Genomic DNA, 26,041 nt, shown 5'->3' with positions numbered 1-26,041 from the left:
GTGTCAATCAAATAGTTTCCGTGCCGCTCGTCTTGATACGACTGGACTCTCCGTTTATTTGCTCAGGCAGTAAATTGGCCTACAAAAGAAGATCCCACGTTGTCTATTTGGCTGTTCCGTTGGGGATGCTTAACCCAAATTGAACCTCAGTGTGAATCCAATTGTGTTAATGGCTTCAAAGTACGGTTCTGTTAAATTAGCCCCGCACCTCTGGTACATTTGATGATATTATGGGTTTGTTTTTATGTGGTGCCCTTCTCCGGCTCTTTGAAGTGCATCGCTTTATACTTTATGATGTTGCTTTCCACTTGGTCTCATTGAGGAAGAAATGAAAAAAAAAAAAAACGGGGTAAAATCACATCCAATGATTAGGCAAACAGAAAAGTCACATTTGTCTTCATTTTATTCATATTTATTTTTCATTCACAGCTTTACCACTTTCTTCTTATGGCATGACAATAATACATCTCATTACTAGATGGATGGCTGAATCCAATGTTCATTTTTGGGGGTGGGCGCAAACGGCTGAGAAAATTAAAATGATAAGAAAGATAAATAAGAGGGATGAAGCACAGAGGGGAAAATAGGTCTCGCTTGTTATCTCTTCACATATCTACTTTGCTTTATAATGCAAGGTCTAGTCCTGCGGGCGTGTTTTTATTCTCTCTACATAAGCGCAAACAAGAATAGTTGGTGGAAAAAGGAGAAGATGGATTGAATGCACGTGGCTGTGGGGCATCACAGAAGTGTGTGAGTGTGCGTGTGCGGGTGTGGGTGTGGGTGTGTGTGTGTGTGTGTGTGTGTGCATGTGTGGACGCGTGCCCGTGTGTGTTTGGGTGTTGGAGGTTTATTGTGCAGTCAAAAGGATGGAGGCCATAGGGTTAGGATGCGGCGATGGTCAGGAGGTCTTTTCGGGTCAATTCAATCTTCACAGGTGCCTATTCTTTCACAAGGGCGATAAACTCTGAAAGAGAAGTGGGTGGGGGTGTGGGTGGGGTGGAGTATTCAGTGTCTTTTTTCGCAACGTGCCATTGCGACAGTCATATCTAAAACTGTGTGATACTTTCTTACTTCTGACTGAGTGGAATCTTAATATGAAGGGTGTAAAACTTTATTTGTAAACATGTACAATCATTTTGATGATTTCTACTTCGATTATATCTAGCTAGAATTACCCCCCCCACACCTCCCTTCAAAATCCAAACAACACCACGGTTGAGTCGTGTCTCTTAAGACAGATGGTGTTGTGAAGCTCCATTGCGTTTGTGGCATCGTGTTTTTGTGTGCCCTAACGACACCCCCCAATCCATCTAATTTGTCGTCAAACGTGGTTTACCTTCAACTCCAATCTTGCCGTCTCCATCCTTGTCAGCTGCGTGTAAAAATATTTTGGTTTCCTTATCCGTCAGGTCCCTGCCATCTTTGGCAAAGCCCTTCAGGACGAATCTGACCAGATAAGAACGCGCGTGTTTATATTGGCGGCGGACCGAAAAATCAGGCTTCATTTTTGGTACTCTTTAGTTGGCATGTTCTACGTCGTCTTACTTGAGCTCCTCCTCTTCAATATAGCCACTGTTGTCGGCGTCCAGCACCGTGAAGACCTTCTTCACATCGTCGGGAGACTTGTTCTTCAGGCCGATCATGTCAAAAAAACTCTTATGGTCAAAAGAGTCGGCCACTGAACACACAAGCACAGTCAACAAACCACGGCTTGCAAGTTGAAGAACTTGTAAGATGTGGACCACTGTTCGTTTTGTTTTGTTTTGTTTTTGCGGGGTTTGCTGTGATTTACCTGCAAATGCATCGAGTGCTTTCTTGATGTTGTCAGCGTTGAGGATGCTGTTCATTGCCATTGTGGCTATGTTGGCTGTTGGGAAAAGAGAAAGGGACAAAGGAGGCGACGGAAGAGGGCACTGGGTTAAAATCGATGCCGCGAAGGAACAAGGGTGCACATTGTTGTACGGAATGACACCCGTGATGCCGTTGGAACGGAGCAGGAAACCGGCGCGTGTGAGATGAGCGGTGATGAGTGAAGCGATGAAATGAGGGATGAATCGAGATGAATGCAACCAAGGCAGGGGATGCTTTTGGGGTTGTAGTCTATCAAGTCAAAACAGGAAAATATCACGTCGAATGAAGCAGTCAAGGGAAGAAGGACAGATGGCGGCCAGCACCTTATATATGAGCATGGCATTTTATTTGTGTGTTTTTTCATCGAGCTGCTGCAGATGAAAGCAGGGCAGGAGGGCCGCAGGCCAAGTCAGCGGGGATTAAACAGACCATCTGAGTCTTCAGCTGTCTCTGAAATACCTAATGAGACTTCGCCATACCAGTTCTGATAACATGAAAGCCTCGTTCATTCAATGGCTACAAAAAGTCTGCACACCCCTGTTCGAATTAAGAATTTTGTGATATACAAAAAAAAAAGAGAGAAATCACAAAAATTATTTTAACTCAAGCAAAAAAAAATAAATAAAACACACACACACACACACACACACACACACACACACACACACACACACACAATTGAGATAATACAATTGCACATGTCGGCGTACCCTCTTCTAACTGTTTGCACCAAAACACAGTTTGGTTTCATATATAAACCAAACGTGTGCCTTTTCCCTCATAGCTTCTTTTTAAGGGTCACTTTGTGATTGGAGGTCAAGTGGAATCCCATTTTTACGCAATTAAAACACACAGTCGAGATTAGATCATTTTTTTTCCACGGCGAAGAGTAGCATTTGCCCAACGCGAGATCTTCTCAACGCTCGGATTATGAAGGTGACCCCCATTTGCCGTGCTTTGTTGGTCTTCTTCCATTTTTATCACTGCGGCTGATATTTGAGCTTGTTGAGCCCTGCGCTGTTGTCCGCTTCAGTGACGCAGCCCTCCGCGCTTGGATCAATAGCGAACAGTACTTAACTTGTGCGGCCACACGTTCAATCTTTTATTATTACCAGCGGAGCCTCTGTTTGTGACCTATAGCAGAAAGGTGTCTAGGGGATGGTGAAACAAACAATTCACTCTGAAATGAAGAGGGTAAGATTGACTCGGTGAGAGAACGTCAGCCGCTGAGCTGTCGGCGGAAGCGGGTCAAGTCAATTATTTATTTACAGTCAGCCCGACTGCACAAAGACGCATTATGGGCCAGCTGTTGAGCGTCTTTGCACGCCACCAAACGAGGTTTGCATTTATATGTACTGACATTTGAAATAATGTGTTAACCATGAGTCCCAAATACGTTTTCTATTGGGAGCCGAGGAGGCCCCTGGATGCGTCTTTGTAGAATCTAAAGAAATACAGCAGGCTATTATTTCCTTGTGCCTGCGAGATAATTTATTGAAGTCCCTCGGAATTGCACAACATCTGCATAATCGATCCTCAAATGACTCGATCAAATGCAATGAAAGCTAACAGTAATTGCTACGGATGCTAATAGCGCAGGTAGAGAGAGAGACTACAAGGAAAAACACCAACAATAGAAGTGAGTGGATTGTTTAAAAGCAGTGCAGTGGCCTGTGGGCTTGGTGGCTCTTATCACGGCTGTCCTCTGTCTAAACCTCTGGCACTTACAGTGCAGGATAGCTTAGCCGCGCACTCTCCTCTTGGCACCGACGCGTCTGTTCAGTACTTTTTTTTTCTCTGTAACTCCACATATGCATTTTATCTCTGATGTGTTGTAACTTCTGGATATTTTGACACACGTGATTGCATAGATATATGAATCTGGGCCGTATCGTCGGAGATAGATCACCGTCTAAAATCCAACATTGCGTCATCAAATCACATTGCTGGCATCTTTTTTCAAGGAAATCGGTGAAAATGATTCTCGACTCAAAACTGCGAATGAAACTCAATTTGGCAAACGCAATCAAACAAACAGGTGCATGTAGTGGACCTCGCAATAAATAGCAGCACGGTATTAAAAACGTTTATCCCGAGCGCTAACCGCGTAGTCCTCCCGCGTGACACACGTTCTGCTACTCGTATGGTTTGCAGTGTTGTAAAGATGCACATTCATGAGATTCATTTGCAAAGCCGACATAATGAAAGCAAAGCGAGTGCCGAGACCACTTGACGTATTTGCATGTAATATTAGCAAACAAATTAAAGATGCAGATGATTTGAATCGCCGCTTGTAAGCCCCCGTGAAAAGTCATAAATATTTCGTTATGGGTGTCTGTCTCATTAACTTCATAATTAGCGAAGTATTCTTCCGTCCGTGAATATTCATGGCGGAATGCATGCGCACGCGCATGTCACATTTTCATTTCCATCTACTTTTTATTGATTAAACCTGCCTTCGTTCATAAATTCAGAGATGGATTCTGACGGGCGAATCAACAAGTTTGAGTCCTTCAGCATTTTTGGTGAGCAAGTTTGCTTAGCCCGGAGCACAGCTGTTCCAGCGCAGTCAATCTCATTAGGTGTAATTAAAATGTGACCTTGAAATAAATCACAAGTAAGCCCCGGGACACCACTGCTTCTCATTTTGCAAACAAACGGTTGCTATCGGAAAGTAATTACCTGGTCGAGATGATGTCTCTGTATCTAAATTTGATCTCATTCTATGGAGGAGCCAGTTCAGGAAGTTAAACGCCGACCGGCCTTGCTCCTTTATTTTGATGACCCGATTTACTTTCATGAAATGTCAGCGGCCAGATTTCAAATGTGGTCCCCCCAAAAATTCTTTGGATTTGATACGGCATGAAAATATAACACAGCGCGATGAGCAGACGAAAGCAAAGCATTCAGGGATTTCAGGAATTTGCTCGTTCCGCACCCTTGAGGGTGTGGTCACCGATGTGGCTCAGCCTCATTGTGTGATTTTTGTGTCTCCAACCAGGCTAATTAAACATCGCTATTAATGATCATCAAATGTTGGCACTGCTCTCATCAGCCAGTCTTGTTTTGTGATGCCCATCCTTGTTTTGCCCTTCCTCCCCCTTCCTCCTTGCAGCTATTCGATTTCTTCACCTCATTTTCTCCCCCCGCCCACCCAAGGGACCTCTCCGTCCTCTAATATCTCCCTCTGAGATGATTAAACACACACCACCACCCGACCACCGCTCCCCCTTTCAAAGACCTTTGTCTGTCTCATTTCTTTACACTTTTAATTGAAGCTTTCTCTTTTCATTTAACCGTTGCTTCAAAGCGTTTCGCATCTCCGGTGACATATTAAATCCCGTCGGCTTGCTTTCTCTGTTGCGCCCATCCATCAGAAATAGCGCTTATCACACCGCTTTTGCAATTTATTGCCACTAATTAACTTAATATGTATTGTTTGGATAGTGAAAGCTGTTCAGCCTTAGCAACAAACGCAGCTTTAGCATTTCTTTTCACTTCTCCACCTCTGGTTTCACTTTAGAGTCAGTCCATGTCCAAAATTCGACCAAGAAAGTTGCCTTCTCCTCTCACGTTTTCTTCAGCTTTTGAAGTGTGGAAGGACAAAACCCGATTCTAATGAAGTTGGGATGTTGCGTAAAACAAATATTTTGTCAAAACACAATATAATGATTTACTAATCTTCTCAACAGTTTTGAGCCTCCATTGTCATATTTCACACTTCATAATGCGCCGCCCATTTTCAGTCGGAGATAGGTCTGGACTGCTGGCAGGCCAGTCTCGTCCTTGCACTCTTTGTACGATGAAGCGCTGTTGTAAAGCATGCAAAACGTGCCGTTGTTTTTGCTGAAATTCTCTCCACATAATTTGAACAAGTCTTTTGATTGCTTTGGGTAGACTTTGTATGTGGTAAGCTGATTTGTTAGAAAAAAAAAAAAAGTGGCGGTCATTCCGTTGAAAAGTGTCATTAATTCAGTCTGGTGGAAACAGTTTTGATTTGTGGACGAGTACAACGAAAGGGCAATCTGTACTTTGAAGGCCACTTTACTCCAAAGATGCAAGGACTTTATAGTACTAACATCAGATTTTTCAACTGACCTTTTGCTCAAAAGACCAATAAAAAGGCTTAAAGGTGACTGTGTGCGCAGATGCATAAAGGTTGTAAACACATTTGATTGACAGGAAGGAATCTGTATGCACTCCAATCTCGACATTCCGCAAGAACATTCAGGACTCGAAAGTGAAAGAGCTTTCGGGTGTTTGTTTTGAATTTTGGAGCACAGGACGGCCATTATTATGAGTCTGCAAATTCAAACATTTTCACGCGACTTACCAGTAGTTGCATTTCCGCTAACACATGGTAGGATGTAAATTGTGTTTCCGCAATATTTGCAGGTGCTTTTTGCACATTCGGCGAGAAAAGAATGAACTCGTTTGATGCAGAATGGTCCTGACTTGTGCGGCGTGTTCAAAACATTGGCCCCCTCCTGTGCATTGTCCATCTGGATCAATTGACTGTGAAATATTTGAAACCATATCATCCTGTTATCGCTCCGCCCGTCCCTCTGCCATCTGGTACCTCGAGTTAAGATGTTCTTTCAAATGTCCGACCATTTTATTGGCACATTTGTCCAAATGAAACGCCGGCGCCATCTCATCAGAGCGGCAAAAAGGCCACCAGAGGCGTGCCTCTCGCAGCCTCCTGACAAGGCGACAGCCGGATGAAGCGCTGACAGGTAATCCTGGGATGACGATAATGAAAGACGGAATATTAAAAAAGAAATGACAGAGAAGAGATTAAAAGCGGAGGGAGTTGACGTCGAGGGAGGGAAGTAGAAAGGGAGCGATGAGGCCGCCGACGTGGTTCGAGGCACCGAGGTCAACGTCGGATTCCGCCGCGGAATGCGAGATGAGGCGCGGGGGAGAGAAGGGACGACAAGGAGAAATTGAGGGAAAATAAGGCCGCTATGCTGGCAAATCTACATAAGCAATGAGGTGTGGTCCTCGCTCAAAGCTTGGGAGACTCTCGTCGTACAAAGGGAAACTATCGGGGGAGGGGCTCTAAAGACAAGAGGACGCCTTTCATGGCCTCTTTCTATTTCCACATCAATGACAACATCACATACTTAATCAGCGCAATCGCTTTGTCGCTAAACAACATCCTAATTTGAGCCCCCAGCCGTCCCTCCCGCTTCACGTTGTCTGATTATGTCGCCGTCTCCATCATTGTAAAGGTTATGCGTGATGTGATTACTTGTGGGACTCCCGCGCAGGTTGTTCCAAATGAATATGGCTGTTCTTTCGGAGGCTGATTGGCATACTAATGCGAGATCCGCAAACAGTCGCAGAAAACGTGTGCACGTTTGTCTGCTGGGGCCTGCGTTGCGGTCAAACAATTCATCGCCGGGCGGCTATTTTTAGTCACACCAACGAGCAGGGATAAACAGTAAGACCTGTCTACTAATTTCCACCTATTGACTAGTTCGGGTCTGTATTTGCACACGTCGGAGTATACTGATCTAAAGGTGGTGCACGGCCAAGTGAGGAAAATGTGGAGGCTTTCCACGTTAACTTTTCAAGTTATGACCTCAAACAAGACGCAATGCATTAGCGCAATAACAAATTAAAATCAGAGCGCACCTTGTTGCACTCCGGTCCTGCAAATTTTGCCCTTTGTGCACACAGTTTATTTTTCAGATTATTGATTGCTTCATTAACACATATTAACCGGCGCACCGTGCGCCCGCTGTATTCCAACTCGATGTAATTTCCACTTTATTCCGGGACTCAGCCGGGGGGAAGGATTCTCGTTTGTGTGCAAAGCCGAAAGGAACGGCGGATATCATCAATTAGATTAAATTAAAATGAAATAAGGCTTGCGAATGTGTGCTCTGCTTTAACAATTTAATAGACGGATACAACGAGCAGCCGCCCCGCAGAAATGATAATCATATTTGCTTTTATTTAATCACTTTCAGAGGTGTCAGTTTTTTTTGTTTTTTTTTATAATGTGTTCGGTGAGCACTCAGATAATATTTTTCTTCGGCACCTCTGTGTGCTTATCTCATTTTGACTCGGGGCTCTACCAGTGAACTGTAGGACGTAAATCAAACGCTCCCTCCCACTCCAAAAAAAAAAAAAAAAAAACAAAAAAACAAAGCTGCTGCGAATTGGAGTTATCAGCAAGCCAATCACGAGCATTCTCAGGGAGTAGATTAAAATCCTCAATCAAATCCGTATTTGACTTTGGGACGCCCAATTGCTTTGTGGTCCTGTGAATTAGGGCATATTGAGCCAAAATCAGCACTTCTGACTGTTCGATGGTTTTTTTTTTTTTTTTTTTTTTTTCCCCATGAGCTTGCAAGGTTGCAGCTGTAAACGAAAACTTGCTTTGGAAGGTAATGTTTTTCCCAGCGCAAAAGTAACTGTTGGTTTTTCTGTTTCCTCATTGTTAACATTTTTTTTTTTAGGTTCTCTTTTTAAAAAACATTGTGGTCTGAACCACTTGAGTGAAGTCTGATGCACCTTGTGGAATGCATAACTAATCAGAGACATGGACTGGCATTTTAAAATCGGTTTCACATGCAAGATTTGGGTGCTTTTGAGCTTGGACACCCCCCCACCACCCCCAACCTCCAAAACTTTGTATTTGGATCAATCTATTGTGATGAGATGAGTTTATGGCAATACATGACATGATTCTGTCATCCAAGTGTTGGACGGGTGCACTTGTACAATGTAACGTGCAATATAAAGCCTGTCCTGCTAAATTGGGAGAAATCTACATTGATGTGACTGCGACGTTTTTTGTTTTTTTTTGCAATGTGCCAATGTGTGTCACATCGGGACGGTTGGTGCTGTTTGACACGAGGGCGGCTATCATCAAGTCGGGTTCATGCGCTTGAATTTGGCGCGCATCGTTCCCCTTGCTGCTAATGTCCCGCGCTGACATGACTTGTTAGCTCTTATTAGGTGCACACTTGTGACTGCGGCAGGCCGTGATTGCGTTAGCGAGGGCTCAAGGGGACCTCCAGTGCATCCGTGCGGACTGCTAAAATGAACTCAAAGCAAACGTGGAAGTAAGAAAGAAAGGAGCCGCCTTGGAATCCGACTGCGTTTGCTCACAAGTGGCGGTGACGTTAGAATAGTTTTTCGGGACAAGACTAAAAAAAAAAAAAAAAAAGTGTAGCATCATTCATGATCTCTTGCAGAAAACGCATCTTTGGGAGAACAGCTTTCTGTTCTGTAGTCCGAAGGCCTCGGATTCCAAAACAGCACATGATTTCAAATTTGCAGTGCAGAAAATGCACAGAGGTAAATTGATTACGATTTAATGATGGGGTCTGCCCGTAACACCCGTCAGAAAATTAGTTGGATAATGGTTAATCAATAATGGTTGAACTTCTAGTCACCGTTATGGCACCCCCCTGGGTGGAAACATACTGACTCCATTATTAAAGTATGTAAAATACTATACTGGGTGCAAAAAAAAAAAAAAAAAAAAGAAATTCATGTAAAAACTAGCATTGCAGCTAGTTTTCATGAAGAGGCCGAGGATGTAGTCAGGGCTCCTTTCAGGCAAGCATCTAACCACCGCTGGCTTTTAATTTCACTTCATTGCTTTCTGTTTCATGCTCTCACGCTTGGCTTAGTTTGGATAGAAGTGTGCCGTGTTAATGCGGCTCTGTCGGCTCCGGGCTGAGGCTTTAACCCGGTCATCCCTCTGCGCACTTACGCATGGGCAGTACACGCGACCCGCGCTAATTCACTGGTACCGTAATTGCGCAACGCTCTGTTCTCGAACACGTGACTCCATGGCAAAAATTCACAGTTGGACTTTGACAACCGAACGGAGCAAAATGTTTCCTGGTTCAGTTCGATTGGTGTTGAAACGGTCCGTATAATCATGCCGGTCACATTTTTGACATCACGTCCCATTGCGAGGCTTCAAACAGAAATGTGGCCACTGAACTTAGAATGTCACAGAGTGTCATCACCGGGTCGCTACAGAGAGACTGGAAAAGTCACAGAAAGGCACAGAAGCGGATGACCATGGAAATGTATTCGTTGCTTCCTAGATGAAACGCATGTTGTGAATTTTGCACTTGTGGGTGGGGGGGGACTGAAGGGGGAGCGACTGAAGCACACACAAGGCTTGTCGATGTTTTTGGCGAGAGCGTAGCCATGAAAAGGTCCTGATGTGGAATCGGAGGTGACGGTTGAAGCAGGTGATTTGATGGACATAGAGAAGGAAGAGGCGGGGAGGGGCGCGAGAGAGAGAGAGAGAGAGACATGGATGGAAATTGGAATAGGCAAGTGATGGCGGAGAGGACGAAGTGAGCGGGGAAGAATAGTGACGGGAGAGATAGATTGATGCTAATGAGAATGGGATGATATCTAATTTAAAAATAAATCCATTTAAAAACAATGAACGTCCACTTCCCTTCCACATTCCAACGTCATGTTGAAAGTCTTCCCTAAGGAGCGGAACCTGCTATCAACAACTACATCATCAGTCAGCACATCGTAGCGTATCTGACAAACAACCGATCCGGTTGATGAACAATCCAGAGTCGAAAATGAGCCCGTTTTGGGGGGGATATGGTCGGGAACCAGAGTTGCTCGGAAGAACATGCTAAGTCTATATGGTGATCCGTATGCGATTCGCATTCAATTCAGGCTTCCGGTCCATTTTTTTTGTCATCACAGCTCTGGTGGCTCATTTTAGATAGAAGTAATGCTCAATTCCCAAAAGGACACTTTTCCACGCGACAGGAGAGACAACATGTTTGTGGTCAAACAACAAACAAGCCAGAGGGCTGCCTTTCCGATATGAGCAGGAATTTTCAATTTGCTTTCTGACAGATGGAAGCGCGCTCTCGTGCGAGCACTTCTTTTCCTTTGCCTCATTCATTTTCTCGTTTCGTCCTCCTTCATTCCTTTCTTCCGCATCATCTCATCTTCTCTCTTTTTTTTTATGCCCCCCCCCCGACCTCCCTTGCATCGCTTCTTCCTGTGTCAAGGTGATAACTATGTTTCCTCTTTTCTTTGCCAAGAAATAAAAAAGGCATATCTTGATTTCTCTTAGTTTTCCTTCTTCATTTTGTCAGCTTGCCACTCTCCGTTCAGGTGCGATGAGACAAAATCGGACCTCAGTCTGTATGGCCGAGGTTGTCTTTGCATCTCAAGACGCCCTCCGCGTTAAATTGACACAGCTTCATCTACATTTGGTTAAAAAATAAAAAAAAAAATGGAATCATAACCCAGTTTATGGTGATAAGCGGTGTCTCATCACACTTATTGATGTCCAGTATGTGAGGATGTTTGGAATTGTAAGGGCCTTGTTTTGTCCCTCTTTTAATCACAGTTCGTCATCATCCTCTCGCCCCGTCTCCGTTGTTTGTAATTGTTTCTCTTTGTAATTCCTTTTCACCCAATTTGGTTGGCAGAGCTCGCCTCCGTCCCGCTGAAGCTCCCCCTCGCCGCCCAAATTAACACCCTCATCTATCTCGCTGCCTCTGCATCCATCTACCCCTTCCCCCCCAAAAAAAATCACCTCGCTCTTTGTCTCGCAGTCTTCCCCATCCGCGGCTCTCCATCCATTCATTTCCCACACACTCATTTATTGTCCGCGAATCACATTTGTGTGATCTCATCAATGCCCTCACCCTGGCACATTTTGGATCCCCCATCCTCTCGCCTCTAAATCCTTGATTCAGTGTTTTTTTTTTCTCTTTTTTTTTTCTACCCTCTCTTATCTTCCTCTGTTCATTGCGGCTCCCCTCCGCCCTCCAAAGGGATCATTTGGCAGAAGCAGACAGCCTCTTCTAGCCCAGGAGCAGCGTATTGAATGATGACCGCAGGAGGACACAGAGACATATAGTTAAGCCTCCAACCAACTCCGTTTTTTATTTTATTTTTTATTTTTTTGTTCTCTCTCTTACCAGGGAAACAATCTGTCATGTTTGGTGGGCCAAGGCTGATCTGTGGCCACTTTGTCAGACAGTAGCGTGATCCATCTGCAATGAATCCGAGGTCTCGCGCAGTAGACGACATATAAAGTCCACTTGGCTACCGGCATTGAAATTTGCGGTGGGCGCACTCGCAGATATTCAAATTCGCACTTGGAGCCATCACTTTTCTTCGCTGGCTGCACTTCCCCGCACTCTTCTTCCGTCTCCCTCCAAATGATTACATTCACATTAAGCGCTCCTCAGACGTCCGCATGAATTGTTTTCAAGGTGTTAGGCCATCCTAATTCCGCCCCGAGAATTGATGAGGCTTACAATGTTTATAATAAGAGAATGGCATTCACTTCACCAATTGTCTTCCCATGCTTATGTCCAACGGGCATACAGGAAACAGGAAAGCCCGACAAACGGTTTGAATCCTCTGCACTGTGCTGCCACTGGAAGGGGATCATAGTTTTTCATTAAGAAAAAAAAAAAAAAAAGCTCAAAAACTTGAAAGCACCCTGTGTGATTAGTGTAGCGCACCCTTGGAAACTACATTTGAATGCATTAACTGTATAACCAATGACCTTCTGGATGACCTCTGAAATCACTTTGGGCGCATTACGCAGCACACAAGGTGCCGACTGGTGAGCAAAAAGGACACCCAAGTTTAGAATGTGCTGTGCGCGGGGAATGCTGTATCAATGTGCAAGGCTAGCTTCCACCTAGCATCGCTGAGCAAGTGCAGTTGAATGTGATCCGAGCCAAGCCCAGCAAGTGATGACTGCAAAAGGGTGTCCCCGCTCGTCTGCAGTGTTCTTTGCACTTTGCTGCATCAACAGAATTGCTGTCATCGAAATGATGCGCTTGACTTTGACCTCTTCCCCGCGATCAGCGGGCGGGCCGCTTCTTGTGTTTTAGTTCTTCACTTGGCAAGACAAAGGCAGCCCCGAGGCCCGTTCTCTGCCAAAATACTCCCAAACAATAAGGCTAAAAAATATCGCGTGGATGCACCCTTACAGTGCACATGATGCAGCTCACAGCGCAAACAATTCACTCGGCATGCGAGGATGGACTGCTTGGGATGGTTTTAGGCAATCCGATCTTAATGCAATAATTCTCAACCTCGTCAAGAAAATAAGCAAACTAAGCCAACTTTGAAGTTGACATGTCAGTGTGTTCAAATCACAACTCTTAAAAACTGAAGAAAGTGAGCATTATGCCAACAGTCTCAAACTTGGGTCGTAAATTGGATAGCGATTGTAAATTAGACCGGCAAATTGGTGCCGTTGTGAAATCCAGCTTCTTTCATCTTCGGCAGCTGACTAAAGTAAAGCCTCTCCTTCCTCAAGAGCACTTTGAAACAGTAATTCATACCTTCGTCACGTCTCGGCTGGATTACTGGCATGCACTGACTTTACTTTGGAGTCAGCCAATCCTCCATGAAGCATCTCCAGTTGGTCCAGAATGCTGCACATGACTCCTGCCTACTCCGGCACTTGATTTTGCTGAACACTGGCACTCATATAATAGTTCTGTATGTAAAAATATTACCAACACAAACTCTCAGGGAGCGCTCCGCCGCATTACGATTGCGCACTGTTCATGTCGCCGTAGCGGGGCAAACAATAATTCTGTACGCCTAGAAAAGCAGCTCTGCGTCGCGGTGCAAGTGGCCGTTTCAAGAGCAGCAATTTGGGATATGCGGCCGCGGGACCTGCCCTAGAGGTAAGCCTGGCAAAATGTCAAAGTTGGACTTTGAAAAATCGGGCAGAAAATGAATGGATGGACAGACTTTGGACAACACTGTGCGCCTGACTTCCAGAAATGATTGCCGACCCTCCAGACGAGCGTGTCACCTCATTTCTGGATAAGCGGTGGAGGGCGTACCGCCTGTGGTGTGCTTGGAAAAAAAGTAAGTCAAGCTAACCCTGATAGATTTAAATTTAATATATATTGTGAACAGTTTAGCTTACGAAAGGCCTCTCAGAACGCATTGTGTTCATATCTTGGGGACTGATCATGTAAAAGCAAATGCCACATCAATTTTGGTGCCGATTGATCGCCGTTTTTCAATCTTACTAGCAATAAACCCGCAACGATTTTGAATGGACGAATGTTGTCCGCTTCCTCCCGTGACTCCCACCAAGACATGAGAATAAGAGGAGGTGGTGGCTGTTTTGCTATTTTGCTGACTAGAAAGGGGAGCTTTGAGGTTCGTGTACTGATTTCTCTAAAACAAATTGAAAAAGCAAGATAATCAAATTTTCCTGATTAAAAACATCCATAACTTGAGCTTGTTAGAGAAAAATGGACCATCCCAAGCCCGGATGATCCTTTTAAACTGCAGTGCAGAATGTGTGTTTAAGTGTGTGTGCACGCTCCCTCATTTGAAAATGCTGCAGTCTTCGTCATGCCTCTCTGCCTCCCAGTGTGATGCAAGGGCCTTGTTTGATCCCCCCCCCCACACACACACACCTCCCCTCAGTGATGGAGTCCAGTTAGGCTTGCGGGGTAATATATTTGCTGGTGGAGAAAAAAAAAAAAACTCACTCAAAAAATGTCCATTTAAATGGTGTCATGCGCGTGAAGTCGACATTCAGGTAATTCGACAAATTGACTTAAATGTCCCCCAAAGTCTGTATCGAGTGCCGTATTTGTTTAACCATTTACGTTAAGCCAGCGTAGACGTTGAGAATTCTCTTTCTTTATGTATTATGTCATTGTAAATATTGTTTGATTTAATTTATTCTATTTTTGGGTCCAAATCAGCTACTTTCCACCTCGGTTGTTTCTAGCAAAAAAGGCATCACGTGTTCTAATTAAATCCCCCCGTGAGTCTTTTCAAAAGAAGATGAAGCAAAATAACATTTATTTATTTATTTATTTCATGATTTATCTGTCCTTTTTTTTTTTCCATTTGTCTTTTCCTCTCCACAATTGTCTCATTCACCATGCCGCCGTGCACTCTCCATTTCTCGACATATTTCGGCTTCTTTGTCCTCTTGTCTTTTGGTGAATGGAGCGGCTTCATCACCTTATTACGGCGTCCCTTTCTACTTGGCGGACAACATTCGCCCATCAGGCCTCCCGCATTAGCGCCTACCCAAATAAAGAAAGAAAGAAAAACACTTTGTATTCTGGACCACGTCTGGGACGAGGTATTGAATAGGAGAGGAAAGGAAAGGAAGGGGGTGGGTGGGGGGGGTGTTAAAGTCACAGTTTAGAAGGTTTAGGACTCTTGACATTAAGAGGCTTTTGAAAACGGAGTCATTGAGGTCAATTGTGTAAACAACAGACATAGCGAACAGCAAAATATAGGCTACTCGTGGCATGGAACGTGCCCCGTTGTTTAACCAGCTCAAGAGAGCCTTTCAGCAAGTAACGATTACAAAAATGTCTTTTTTTTTTCACTAATATATGTGTGTCTTTTCATCCAAATAGGCTGGCATCATTGGAGGAAGAAGTCAAAAAAACTTTGTAGGCAGGAAGTTGCATTCAAACAAACCAACCCATGCTGACCTACAGAACCACCTTGGCAGAGGTAAGTCTGCACTTTAATCCCCAAGAGGGGTTTTTAGTATTGAAGCCCATCCTCAATTCAAAGCTTAATGTATACTCACAGATGGATCGCACAGCATGCATTCAATAAGAGACACAGTTGGGGGGCACTGTGTAAATATTGTCATAGTCATTCATTTGATACTTACAGGAAATAAGTGCACCGCTCCGTGTTTTACGGAGGTGTGAAATGTGTGCGGATAGAAATTCTTCTGTAATCTCGCTAAAATGTTGATGGAGTATTTCCTTATTGATTTGGGGCTTTTGTGTTGTTAATAGAACAAACAATGGATGGAAACAAACTCGCTCACTTTCAGACAGGCAGATCAACCGGCATGAAACACATCACAACTTTTTCACTTTAAAAAAAAAAAAAAAACATCCACGATGGAACCCCGCAGCGCCGTTTAACTTTTAACAACTGTTCCACCACGTTGGACCTCAGCGCTCTATTGTGTGCCATTCTCATCCCGACAATTTCGTGCACCATTGCACAAGTACCGCATGCGTTGACGAATGATTGTTTGCGAGTGCCTGCATGTACGCAGACAAGCAGTCGGATCGCAAGTGTCTACTTACCGTGACTCCAATGTACACTTTACTCCATTAACATTTATAGTGCTATGCTGTTTGCTCATGTGCGTCTGTAGCCGCATGACTGAGCAGAGCCCCCCCCCCCCAGCCCCCCCTCGTAGTGCCTCGTATCTCTGACCCCACCAGTGCTGCCTGGTCAGCAGCAGCAGTTGACACCCTCTCCGCACCCGTCTCCCGCAGCGCTGCCAGCGTCCGTAAATGTATGAGCGCGCGCGCGCCCCTGGTCTACCAGCGCTGACCTTGCAGCACAAAGCAGTTAGAGCCGTGGCGGCGCACTCTTCAAAGCTCTCACGCAAAGACACGCACTCCGACTGGGGTGGGAGTACACGACACACTCCCATGTTCAGTGTGAGCCTCGCCGGCGCTCAGGACTGGCCCGGGGCCTGCTGGCGGCGAGCCGCCTTCTTACAAAAGCGAGGGAAAGAGGATGGAAAGTGGGCGGCGGCAAGGGGGTCAGGAACACCATAGTCACATTCACTTAGATATGTGCCCATTCATCGAGCTACAAAAGACGCAGACACCGGAAGCGAGTTAACGCTCGGGGGTAAGCAGTGAATAGAGGCGTGCGTCTACACACGCACAAAGTCACTTCAGAGTAGCCGTATAACGGTATCGGTGTCGGCCGGGGATTTGGTATCAGGGGCCTTGAGTGGGGCCTTCCCCCACTTCCATACCACAACTAGCACGTTGCTATTATTGCGCCCATCAATACTTAACAAAAATGCAACCGTGCCCTATGTACACGTTCTGGAGCACGTGGTGTGTATGGAGAACAATTGCAAAATGCGATACTTTGATCGTGTTGGGTTCCCGACCAGGGATGTGACAGGTGAAAACTTCCGTTTAACTTTCATCTTTGACGAGCGGACTTTCTCCCAGGCTTTGATCAGCAGCGGCGAGTCGATGAGCTGGCAATTCTGAGAGGTGCCGCTTGATTCGGTATGGATTATGGATTAAATAAAATGAAGTGTTCAGGAATGAAGGTCAGATGAAAGCGGAGAAAGGACGACGCCGCGCGGGCACGAGGGGCCGGATGTGGTCGAAATTACGAAGCCGGCGGGAGGACGGATGGGAATTGCTCGGTCCACGTTTACGCTCTTGCGATTTGCTGTCATTCACGCTGTCGGTTGATGATGATTATGCAGTTGCGATTGACAGTTGACAGTTTTCAGTGCGAGGAGGGCGCACGCTTTCCTTTTGCCAATTCCTATGACTTTGATGTACTTACTCTTTCCAGATTGTAAAGGGAAATGCATTGCTGCCTAATATGATGCTATTCCCCCGTTGCCATATGCATTTATTGCACGACCCGAAGTACCGGTTTATTTTTTAATGACCCCTTTTAAAGTTGAATACTATTTATAATCGTCTGCTAATTATGCTTTTATATCACCTGCAGTGAAAGAATATGCAGAGTCAGACCTGCCAATGCCGATTTGTATTTAGTGGCCAACTAACCGCTTAACCTCTGATTGATGCTTTTTAGCATGAAAACATAATGTAACTCTAAAAATAAAATGACTCTTTCCCCAAGTGATGGATTCGAGTGGCCTTAACAAAATAGGTCACGTCGTCATCTTCTTTAATTTTTCTTTCCTTTAAAAAAAAAAGGGAGCAGGCTCTAAATTAAGAAAAGTCTCAATCCATTTTCACTCGCACACCGTTCCCACCTGACCATGGCTTTGCTAATGATCTCATTTAAGAGGTCGTGGCTTTTCTAATTAGAAACCAGTTGAGTCTCTTTGTGCTCGGCTAACCTTTAGGTGACACTCTAAAGTTAGCAACAACTTTTGGACCCTTTGTCGCTGCCGTTTTTTTGGAAGCCGCTTCCAGAATCGCCGAAACGCAAGTACTGCCTCAAGGACAGAAAGTGGTTGGTTTGGATACCGTCGGAAGTTTCTTTATGTTTTTGTTGACATGTGACACTGCAAAAAAAAGATGGACTCGCAAGAATACAATTGTGATAGATTGGTTAGCAAGCAGACAGTAGCGAACAGACGTAGTATTGACCTCATGGATTTCCTTTTCATGTCACATCACACGGTGCGAGGCTAGTTGCTGCTTGTCACGACTCAGTATGAACCTATGGACCATTTTTGCGACATTTTTATTGAGCCATGGCACTTTTTTTTTTACTTTACATGGGGAAAAGTCTCACTGCGCACCACTAATCAAAAAATGTCACCAAAAAATTGATCCTTGGGTTCATTATGTGCCATCCAATGAAAGGCCATTTAATCGTTCTGCTTGTCACTATACGTCACTGGCATAGATAATTGAGCAAAGACAGTCAAATATTTGGAGTAAATAATTGTCAAGCCAATTGAAATTAGATAATTCGCCTCGGCAAGCCTGATGAGCTCTTGTGTCAGTGGTTGGCAATTACTGCTGTTGAGCAAAGAACAAAACTGTCACGTGTCATTTTAATTGGCAAACTAGGCACCGACTCCACTCCCTGTTCAATATGAAATGCCCAATTTAGAATTAAAAAATAGCGCCATCTGCTGGATATATATTGCACCTGTAAGGCAAAGAAATGAAACAATGCAGCTGGTGCAATTTGGTAAGACCACCTGAGACCTCACATTCCAATCCATATCACTTGACAAGTCCAGCTGAAAACATTCGGCCTCCCCCATCACATGATTTTTCCAAAACATTGGCCAAACAGCAGCGGCAGATATTTCTAGATATGTCATTGCATCCCGCTCATAATTCCTCATTTGCGGCTGACAATGACTTGTTGTTCCAACACACACACACACACACACACACACACACACACACACACACACACACACACACACACACACACACTTACAAGGCCCAAACAGGTCATGTCAGGCACATTTTTTTGTTTCACTGATGAAGCTGCATATCAGCGAGCCTGTCGAAGCGTTTCCACGTGCCGTCTGCCATAGACAATAGCCGTCTTCGACCTTGGCAAAGACCACCTAGAGCAAAATGTCAATGCTGAGGCCGGTTTGAGTGTAAAATGATCCCGTGTCTGCCAGTTGTGTCACAGTTGGAGATGGGCAGTTTATCGTGACTGTCCATTTCTGTTTGTGACCAGCTGTTCACCCCAAAAAGCGAGAGCAAAGCCCCCGAATGCAATTATAAGACAGCGGCATCTGCCAAATTCGGTCTCTGTCGCCTCAGCAAAAAAAAAAAAAAAAAAAATTGTCTCCCACTTTTATTCTCTTATCATCTCGTTTTAATTAACGTCCTTTAACGAGTGCCCCCAACGCGAGGTTAATTGCACTTTTCATGCCAAAATCAGCGCAAATGCAAATTCTCACGGGGCGACCTCCGTTCCGTGGTTGCGAACGCTGTTTTAATTATTCAGCCAAAATGGCTCACAAATATGCTCACAAGTCAAAGCGAATGCAATGAGGAAAGATCAGGTTGTTATACGAGAGAAAAATGCCATGTCACATTTCTGCTCAGGGACCGCTCACCTCATTAATTCACTTCCATGACTGCTGACTTTCGTGGCAAATCTACTCGGTACTGAGGAATGTTTCATTAACTGCAAAAAAATACTACTACTAATAATAATTTCAAAAGGGAAGTACTCCGATGAAGATTTGTACTCACTTTTAATTGGTACTGCGAAATAGGAATTGATGAAACAATGTTTATGACGGAGGTTGCTGCAGCGTAGTCGATTACACGGGATCCCACTGAGAGAGGTGCTGATCATCATGTTGCTTGTCTTTTTAAGGCTGTTGAAATTGTGCTGGAACTTCTTTGCATCACACGATGACACGCTGACATCTTTGCTAGCAGGAAGCTAGCAAAGATGCACCCTTGTATTGGCTTATTTTAATGATGGATCCTGGTGATATGAACATATTAACGTGTAGCTAGCGTCGCGCATAAAGTTGAATGAATTAGCACGAGAGCATCGCGGGCGTCAAAATCAAGTCCTCATCTCAGCGCATTCTTCCCAATTTGCATTGTCATTGCGTTTGCCCTCGGCCCAGCGTCCATTCACAACATGGTCCTGCAATGTAATCACGTATGAAATAGAAAAGTGATGTCAGGGGCAAACATGTGACAGGTCCAATGTCAAATCACAATCCGGCAACACGCCCCCCTGTCAGCTCTCTGCTGTCAGTCAGAGCCTTTAATTGGATCAGGCCCGGCACATATAGTCAAAATAACTTCGGTGGAAACCTAAACACCTGGACCGCTGACACAGGTCAAATTTCAAGTCGACTTTGGTCTCAACACCCCAGAGACAGCGAGAACAGCGGCGGTCGCACCTGCACGGCACTGTTCCACATTCTGTCCCTCTTCATGTCTTCCTGTCACCAAGTCAGCCCCCACCGAACCTCCAGGAGCCTTATATCACACGTGACATTTCACACTCCACGGAGCTTGTTAAATTATAGAATTCCCCAGGAAATCAAGTGTGGATATGTTCGCATCTATTCCACCTGACTGCTATCTAATGGGGAAATGGCGATAAGCTTTAGTTTCACAGACGTTGATCAGGCAAGGAAGGATGGGGTTGAGGGCGGGGTAGGCAAAAATAGTGCGGGGATGGTTATGGGTGAGGCAGTGATGTGTTGGGATCTCTTCGGACATGAGCAACAGCTGCTTTGATGTGGTATATGATTATCAGAACTATCCAATCATTCTTATGAAAAGTCGCATATTTACTAACTGCATATTAAATGTTCCATAAACCAAGATGCACTGATTTGTTTGAAATTCCAAACTTCCCATATTAAATATAGTAATTTAAATAATCAATTACATGATATAACTTCTTGGATCATAATAAAGCAGGTCTAAGTTGTGGCGTAGGTGGTAAAATGCTATTTTAGAGGAATTGATGGAAGCACAGGGGTGAAATCAATTCATGTTTGTTTGTTTTTTTAATCGCAATTTTTGCACCACAAAGCATTAGAAATAACTTCACTGTAAATCCACACATTTTTTTCCATTGCTAAATCTATTGCGACTTTCAACCAAAGCCTGTGCATCACTCTCATCCTCTCTCTGGTTAGTCATTATAATCCACCTGAGAACATATCTTAAGTCTCTTTGCCCTTCAGGACACAGCTGTTCAGCCTGAAGGGCAGTTTTGGTGTGAGGACTGGCTGACGAATACGACAATGTAGCGCAACATTGACAGATGCAACTCGTGAGAAAGATTTGAGGAGGCAAAAAGCGTATATCTGATGCCAAATCATCACATACATTGTTATATTGACCAAAATGTGCCACTAGCTCATTATTTATCATCATCATCATCATCATCATCATCAACCCAATGTGCACCGCAGGTCATGTAATGCATAAGTAGTGTACAAAAAAAAATGTTCTCTGAAGACTCATCGGCACTCGTTAAGGAATGTAATAGATTTCCCCTCTCTGACACACACACACACACACACACACAGAGTGACTCACAGCTTTCAGAGCACCAATCACCATCGCCAGTTTTCAGCTCCGGTTTGTGAATGGGATTTTGGGCTCAGTTTGAAGAATGTCAATTGGAATCATGATCTTGTAATTCTATGTTGTAGTGTATATGTTTTGCTACGGGCCGTCTATTTGATTTTGGTGTCCTAATTATTTTATGAAGTGACTTGTTGAATTGCTTTTGACTCCCATTAGTGGTGACATACTTTAATTTGGACTTTATGGCGAATTCATCACCTCATCGCCATTCCTATTGTGTACACTGCTCGTCTTTGAAATCTTTTTCAACACTCTTCTCTACTTTGCCAGAGCCACGCCAATCTCATTCACCGTATCTTTCGCCCGTTCCTGGACTTTTTCTTTCTCTCTTTTGTTCAGCCCGCCTGCCCCCAAAAACCACTCCACGATCAACAGTCACACTTACCTGCAACGACAGAGACTTAGTCCCGAGCGCCTCCGAGTCCTCGGCAGTTGGAAGGGAGAGCAGCGAGCCTGCAAAGCTGCCGATGGGGCGAGCCAAAGTGGAGGACGGAGAGCGGGAGAAAGAGACCGTGAGACCGCTGAAGAGAGGTAGAACGAGAAAGTGGATGCTGTGCGCTCTCGGAGGAGGAAGAGGAGGAGGAGGCTGGCTGGAGGTGAGATGAAGGGGAAAAAAAGAGGAGAGGGAGGGAGAGATAAAGGGGGATGGAAGGAGTGGAGGGAGGGAGCGCTGGGTTGGGATAGGAGGACATTGTGTGATGTTGAACAGGAGGAGGAGAGAGGTGGATGAAGGAAGAGAGGAGAAGAAATGGTGAAAGGCAGGAAAGGGATGAGCGCGAAAGACGAGAGAGAGGAAGAGAAAGAAAAGGTAAAAAAAAAGGCATAAAAATGGTTTGTTAAAAAGGTTTAACAAGTGGAACCCTCCTGGCCAAAAATATAAATGAAACTCATCAGACGTATCCCGTCTCTGGAGACGAAGCTGTCCATTCAATCACACTGTAATCCAATAATGTGTTTCAATGTATCCACATTGGAGCAATAACTCACAGCGCCGAGGGAGCAAAAAAGAAAAAGGGCAGGAAAAGGTGGGGAAGGCTAAAGATAGTCCGGATCCAAATCCATTGATCTGTGTGGTGTAAAAAGACTGAAATGATGGAGAGCAAAGGAAAAGATGATGTACTCGGGAATGTTAAAAGTCAAGAAAGAAGGATAGAAATGAATCACGATATGATGAAAATCCACTGAGCCATCTTTTTTCCTTTCGGTCTTTAAGTTGATGTGCATGCGACCCAAGGGTGTTTTTATTTTATTTTATTTTTTTTTATTCTTCCCTTGCTCCACTCTCCTCGGCCACGTTTGACATTTCCAATGACTTTCTAAGGCCGAATGCGCAGAAAATGTGCAGCCATGAAAAACGGCTTCAGGTTACAAACGTGAACGATCTCAAATTACAGGTCAGGTCGCCTTCACGCTAAGACACCGGGGGGGGGTCTTATCTTACATACGTGGTGCATTTGCACATTTCAAAGTAGGAAAGCTTTCAAAAGTCTGAGTTGGCTCCAAAACTGCTGGCGTAGATTTATTTACGCTGAGGTGTGGATTTGATTCCTGTAGGTGGAGGTTTATTTTTTCTTTCCACAAGGTCACATTGGTTGAGTGAAAAAAAACAAAACAAAAGATAGAATCTCGGAGCCTCTTGTCTCCCAGACGCATCACGCCTGCTGCGTCTTTTATTTGTGTTCATGACAAGCATAAGGTTTTCTTATTTCCTCTTTTTTTTTTTTTTTTTTGTGTGTGCACTGCATGAGTTTATTTCCACGTTTCGAAAATCTGCATAGCTTCATTCAAGACTCTCCTTTGGTGTGAATGGTTGCTCTCTTATCTGCACTGTAAACGGCTGACGACCAGTTCAGGGTGCATAGCTTGCCTCTCGCCTGAAGTTAGCCAGGGTGTTAGGACAAGCGGTGTGTAAAAAAAAAAAAAAAAAAAAATTTATGATGCATGATAACATTAGTGTGTCTTTAATGGTCATGATATCTAATAAAAACCCATCCATCCATTTTCTCTTTCTGCTCGTCCTCTTACAGGCTCATGGGAGAGCATGAAAGATATTCTTTTTTTTTTTTTCTTTTTTAATTAACGAAGCATCACATCATCTATCTGTCAAAGTGACTTATGCGTATTGAGTAGCGGTGGGGTTTCAAAAGTTGGTGATGATGGTCACCTCACACGTCTGTTTTTTTTTTTAATAGTCTTTTATTGATTGATTTTGCACGTAATGAACCAGATTTGGTAAGACGTGAGTGTCCAAAACGGACCCAGCGTCTCATCAGCAAAGAAAGCTAATCGCAGCCATATCAAATAATAGAATTCACATCATAGAACTAGCTTCAATGCACTGTAAAAAATTCTTGGACTGAAGAAGCCACAAGCGCATGGTGCACATGGTCAGAACTAAAGCGAGAAACGAGAAGTTTGAAGGATCGTTTCTGTGCAAGAGAATATCAGGTGACTGCAAGGCAGAGTCCGTTTTGCTCGCTTTGTTGAGTTGAGTTGTACTTTAAAGGATAAGAATTGCAGAAGAAAGCTATTTTTGAATGACAAATTTACTTTCCAGTTGAAGTTTGTGTCAGCTTTCAAAGCTCTCAGATCAACCAGTGCATGCCCAAGTGTCTCCATCTATCCAAAAAAAAAAAACCCCCAAAAACTGATTACATTCTTTCGCGCAAAACGGCGGACTTGATTGAAAAATCGTTCTTGAGACATCCCGACTTGTTTTAATGCTTTGTAGGGGAGCCCCAGAGAACAATGACAGACCATCATCTGTACGTTCTGTTCTAATCCAGCGCGCATGTCATTTAAATGGCCGCGTGCTCCGCAGCGGACACGAGGCTATTTTTTTCCGTTCCGTGTATTCTTCTCGAGTGAAATTGGGCTGTAATAGAATGCAATTGTGCTGCAACGGCAATATTGTCCAAGCGCGTGGATGTGCTCGCGTACGCGGAGGCGATAGGAAGAAACTCGGAATGAATGAGACGGGATAAAGAGAACGAGAGTGGTCTCCTCCAGCTGTTTATCAGCTTGCGGCATTCTCCGCACATCCCGTCTCTCCGCCATAATAAGTATGTCTTCCTTAATAATGTGTCCGATAATTGACTCGCTTCCTGTGGAAGCCCCAGGCTTCTTCTCTCTGTCTCGCTCTCTCGCTTCTTTCTCTCGGTTACACGCGGAGAATTGATTGCATTCATTTAGATTACGCTCTCATCAGTCTCAAAAGAATATTGCCGTGCGGCGCAAATCGCGACGCTATCAGTCAACAACAGGAGATTGACGCCGTCATTGAAATGTTGTTCATCTCTTCCGGCCTGCTGACTTTATTCACAGCTCGGCGGCGTTTGATAAATATGACTGACACTTGGGTTATTATAACTGCATTTCGGATAATCCGTCACCTGTTTGTAGAAATGACACCGGCGGTACAAATGGAGTTTCGTTCCAAAGTCGGATTGGACATGTTGGAATTGCGTACCAGGAAATAATGACATCAAATTCTTCCCGCCATGCACTCTTGAAACCACAACTGTGCTGAAATATCCACTTTGCATTGATTGCCGGTAGTTTTAATGATGGCTGGATCTGCCTTTGACTTGCTGCAGAAAACCCAAAGTGCTACGTCTTGTTTAGTCAAAAAATGTCTATAACCGGACACATCATCACAGTTATACTTATTGTCCTTTTCCGAAGTTACTGCGTTTACTGTTGTAATTAGTATTTTTTTTTTTTTTTTAAGTGTCATGCCACTTTCCTGTGGAGCTTCTTGCTAAAAAAATAAGCATTCAACAAACAAAAATTCGCACAAAGTCCAGCTTTTGTCATGGAGGTATGGATCATTTGGGGCTTAATGTGGATTCATATTTTTGGGAATCGACTCAAAGCGCGGTCGGCCGCTTAATTCGAAAGCAACAACAACAAAATATCACAGCCCGAATCAACAATGACTCAACTTTGTCAAGTGGCAAAATTTCGGGAACCTCATTCAACGCATCACCAACCAGTTTCGAGCATTGAGGATCAAGAAAGACTTAACAAGGAAGTTGATGCAACATTGGACACGGGATGGGCAAAACGATAAAAATTTGCAGGGAGAGCACGCAATGACAGCAGTCTACCATCACTCAAATACAGATGAAGACTAAAAGTTTGAAAGAATGCAAGAAGTGCAGACGTGGAAACAATCGCAAAACAGAAACGCAGGTGAAAGGCCCGAAACCCTCAAAGCAGTCCCGTGCGAGGTTTTGACAATTATTTTCTTTGCTGAGAGTTCCCCATTGTTTCAGAGAACCATACAGAGGAAGGAACTTATTTGTTCTCAAGTTCTCTCGAGAAACACGGTCTTCTAGTTTTCCCAGCCTGTCTGGGCCGCTGCCAAACTTGCTGTCGTGCAGTTGCGGCTCACTCGCGACCTTCAAGATATTTGGTTGCCTTTTCAAATTGTCAAACATGTTCGATTGCCTTTTTGGGAGTCAGGTTGAAGTCGAGCCAAGGGACAGACATATGACAAAGTGAAAATGAGGAAACGGGCATTGTCGAAATGACTCCGACATGTGAAGTGTCATGAAGTTAGGCAGGAGTCACAGTTGGAGGAACAGAAGAAGAAAGCATGAAAA

General features: G+C 44.3%; 1 protein-coding gene and 1 long non-coding RNA gene across 2 annotated transcripts; one reads left to right on the top strand and one right to left on the bottom strand.

Annotated features, from left to right (window-relative positions):
* Positions 1 to 780: 780 nt before the first annotated feature.
* Positions 781 to 22,048, bottom strand: pvalb6 (parvalbumin 6). Its single transcript, XM_019877382.1, has 5 exons — positions 21,820 to 22,048; positions 1,793 to 1,867; positions 1,546 to 1,678; positions 1,337 to 1,446; positions 781 to 964 (listed from the first exon to the last, which is right to left on the bottom strand). Exons 2-5 carry the CDS (start codon positions 1,851 to 1,853, stop codon positions 939 to 941), a joined length of 330 nt encoding a protein of 109 aa, XP_019732941.1. The 5' UTR covers positions 1,854 to 1,867; positions 21,820 to 22,048; the 3' UTR covers positions 781 to 938.
* On the top strand, positions 13,225 to 22,441 carry LOC109520267 (uncharacterized). The gene is made up of 3 exons (XR_002169139.1): positions 13,225 to 13,719; positions 15,249 to 15,348; positions 21,774 to 22,441. It is a non-coding gene; the product is annotated as an uncharacterized LOC109520267 (long non-coding RNA).
* The last annotated feature ends 3,600 nt before the right edge of the window (positions 22,442 to 26,041 follow it).

The sequence above is a fragment of the Hippocampus comes genome, unplaced genomic scaffold, assembly GCF_001891065.2.
Source record: "Hippocampus comes isolate QL1 unplaced genomic scaffold, H_comes_QL1_v1.1 scaffold193, whole genome shotgun sequence".
NCBI lineage: Eukaryota > Metazoa > Chordata > Actinopteri > Syngnathiformes > Syngnathidae > Hippocampus > Hippocampus comes.
This window is presented reverse-complemented; position numbering and strand designations above follow the sequence as displayed.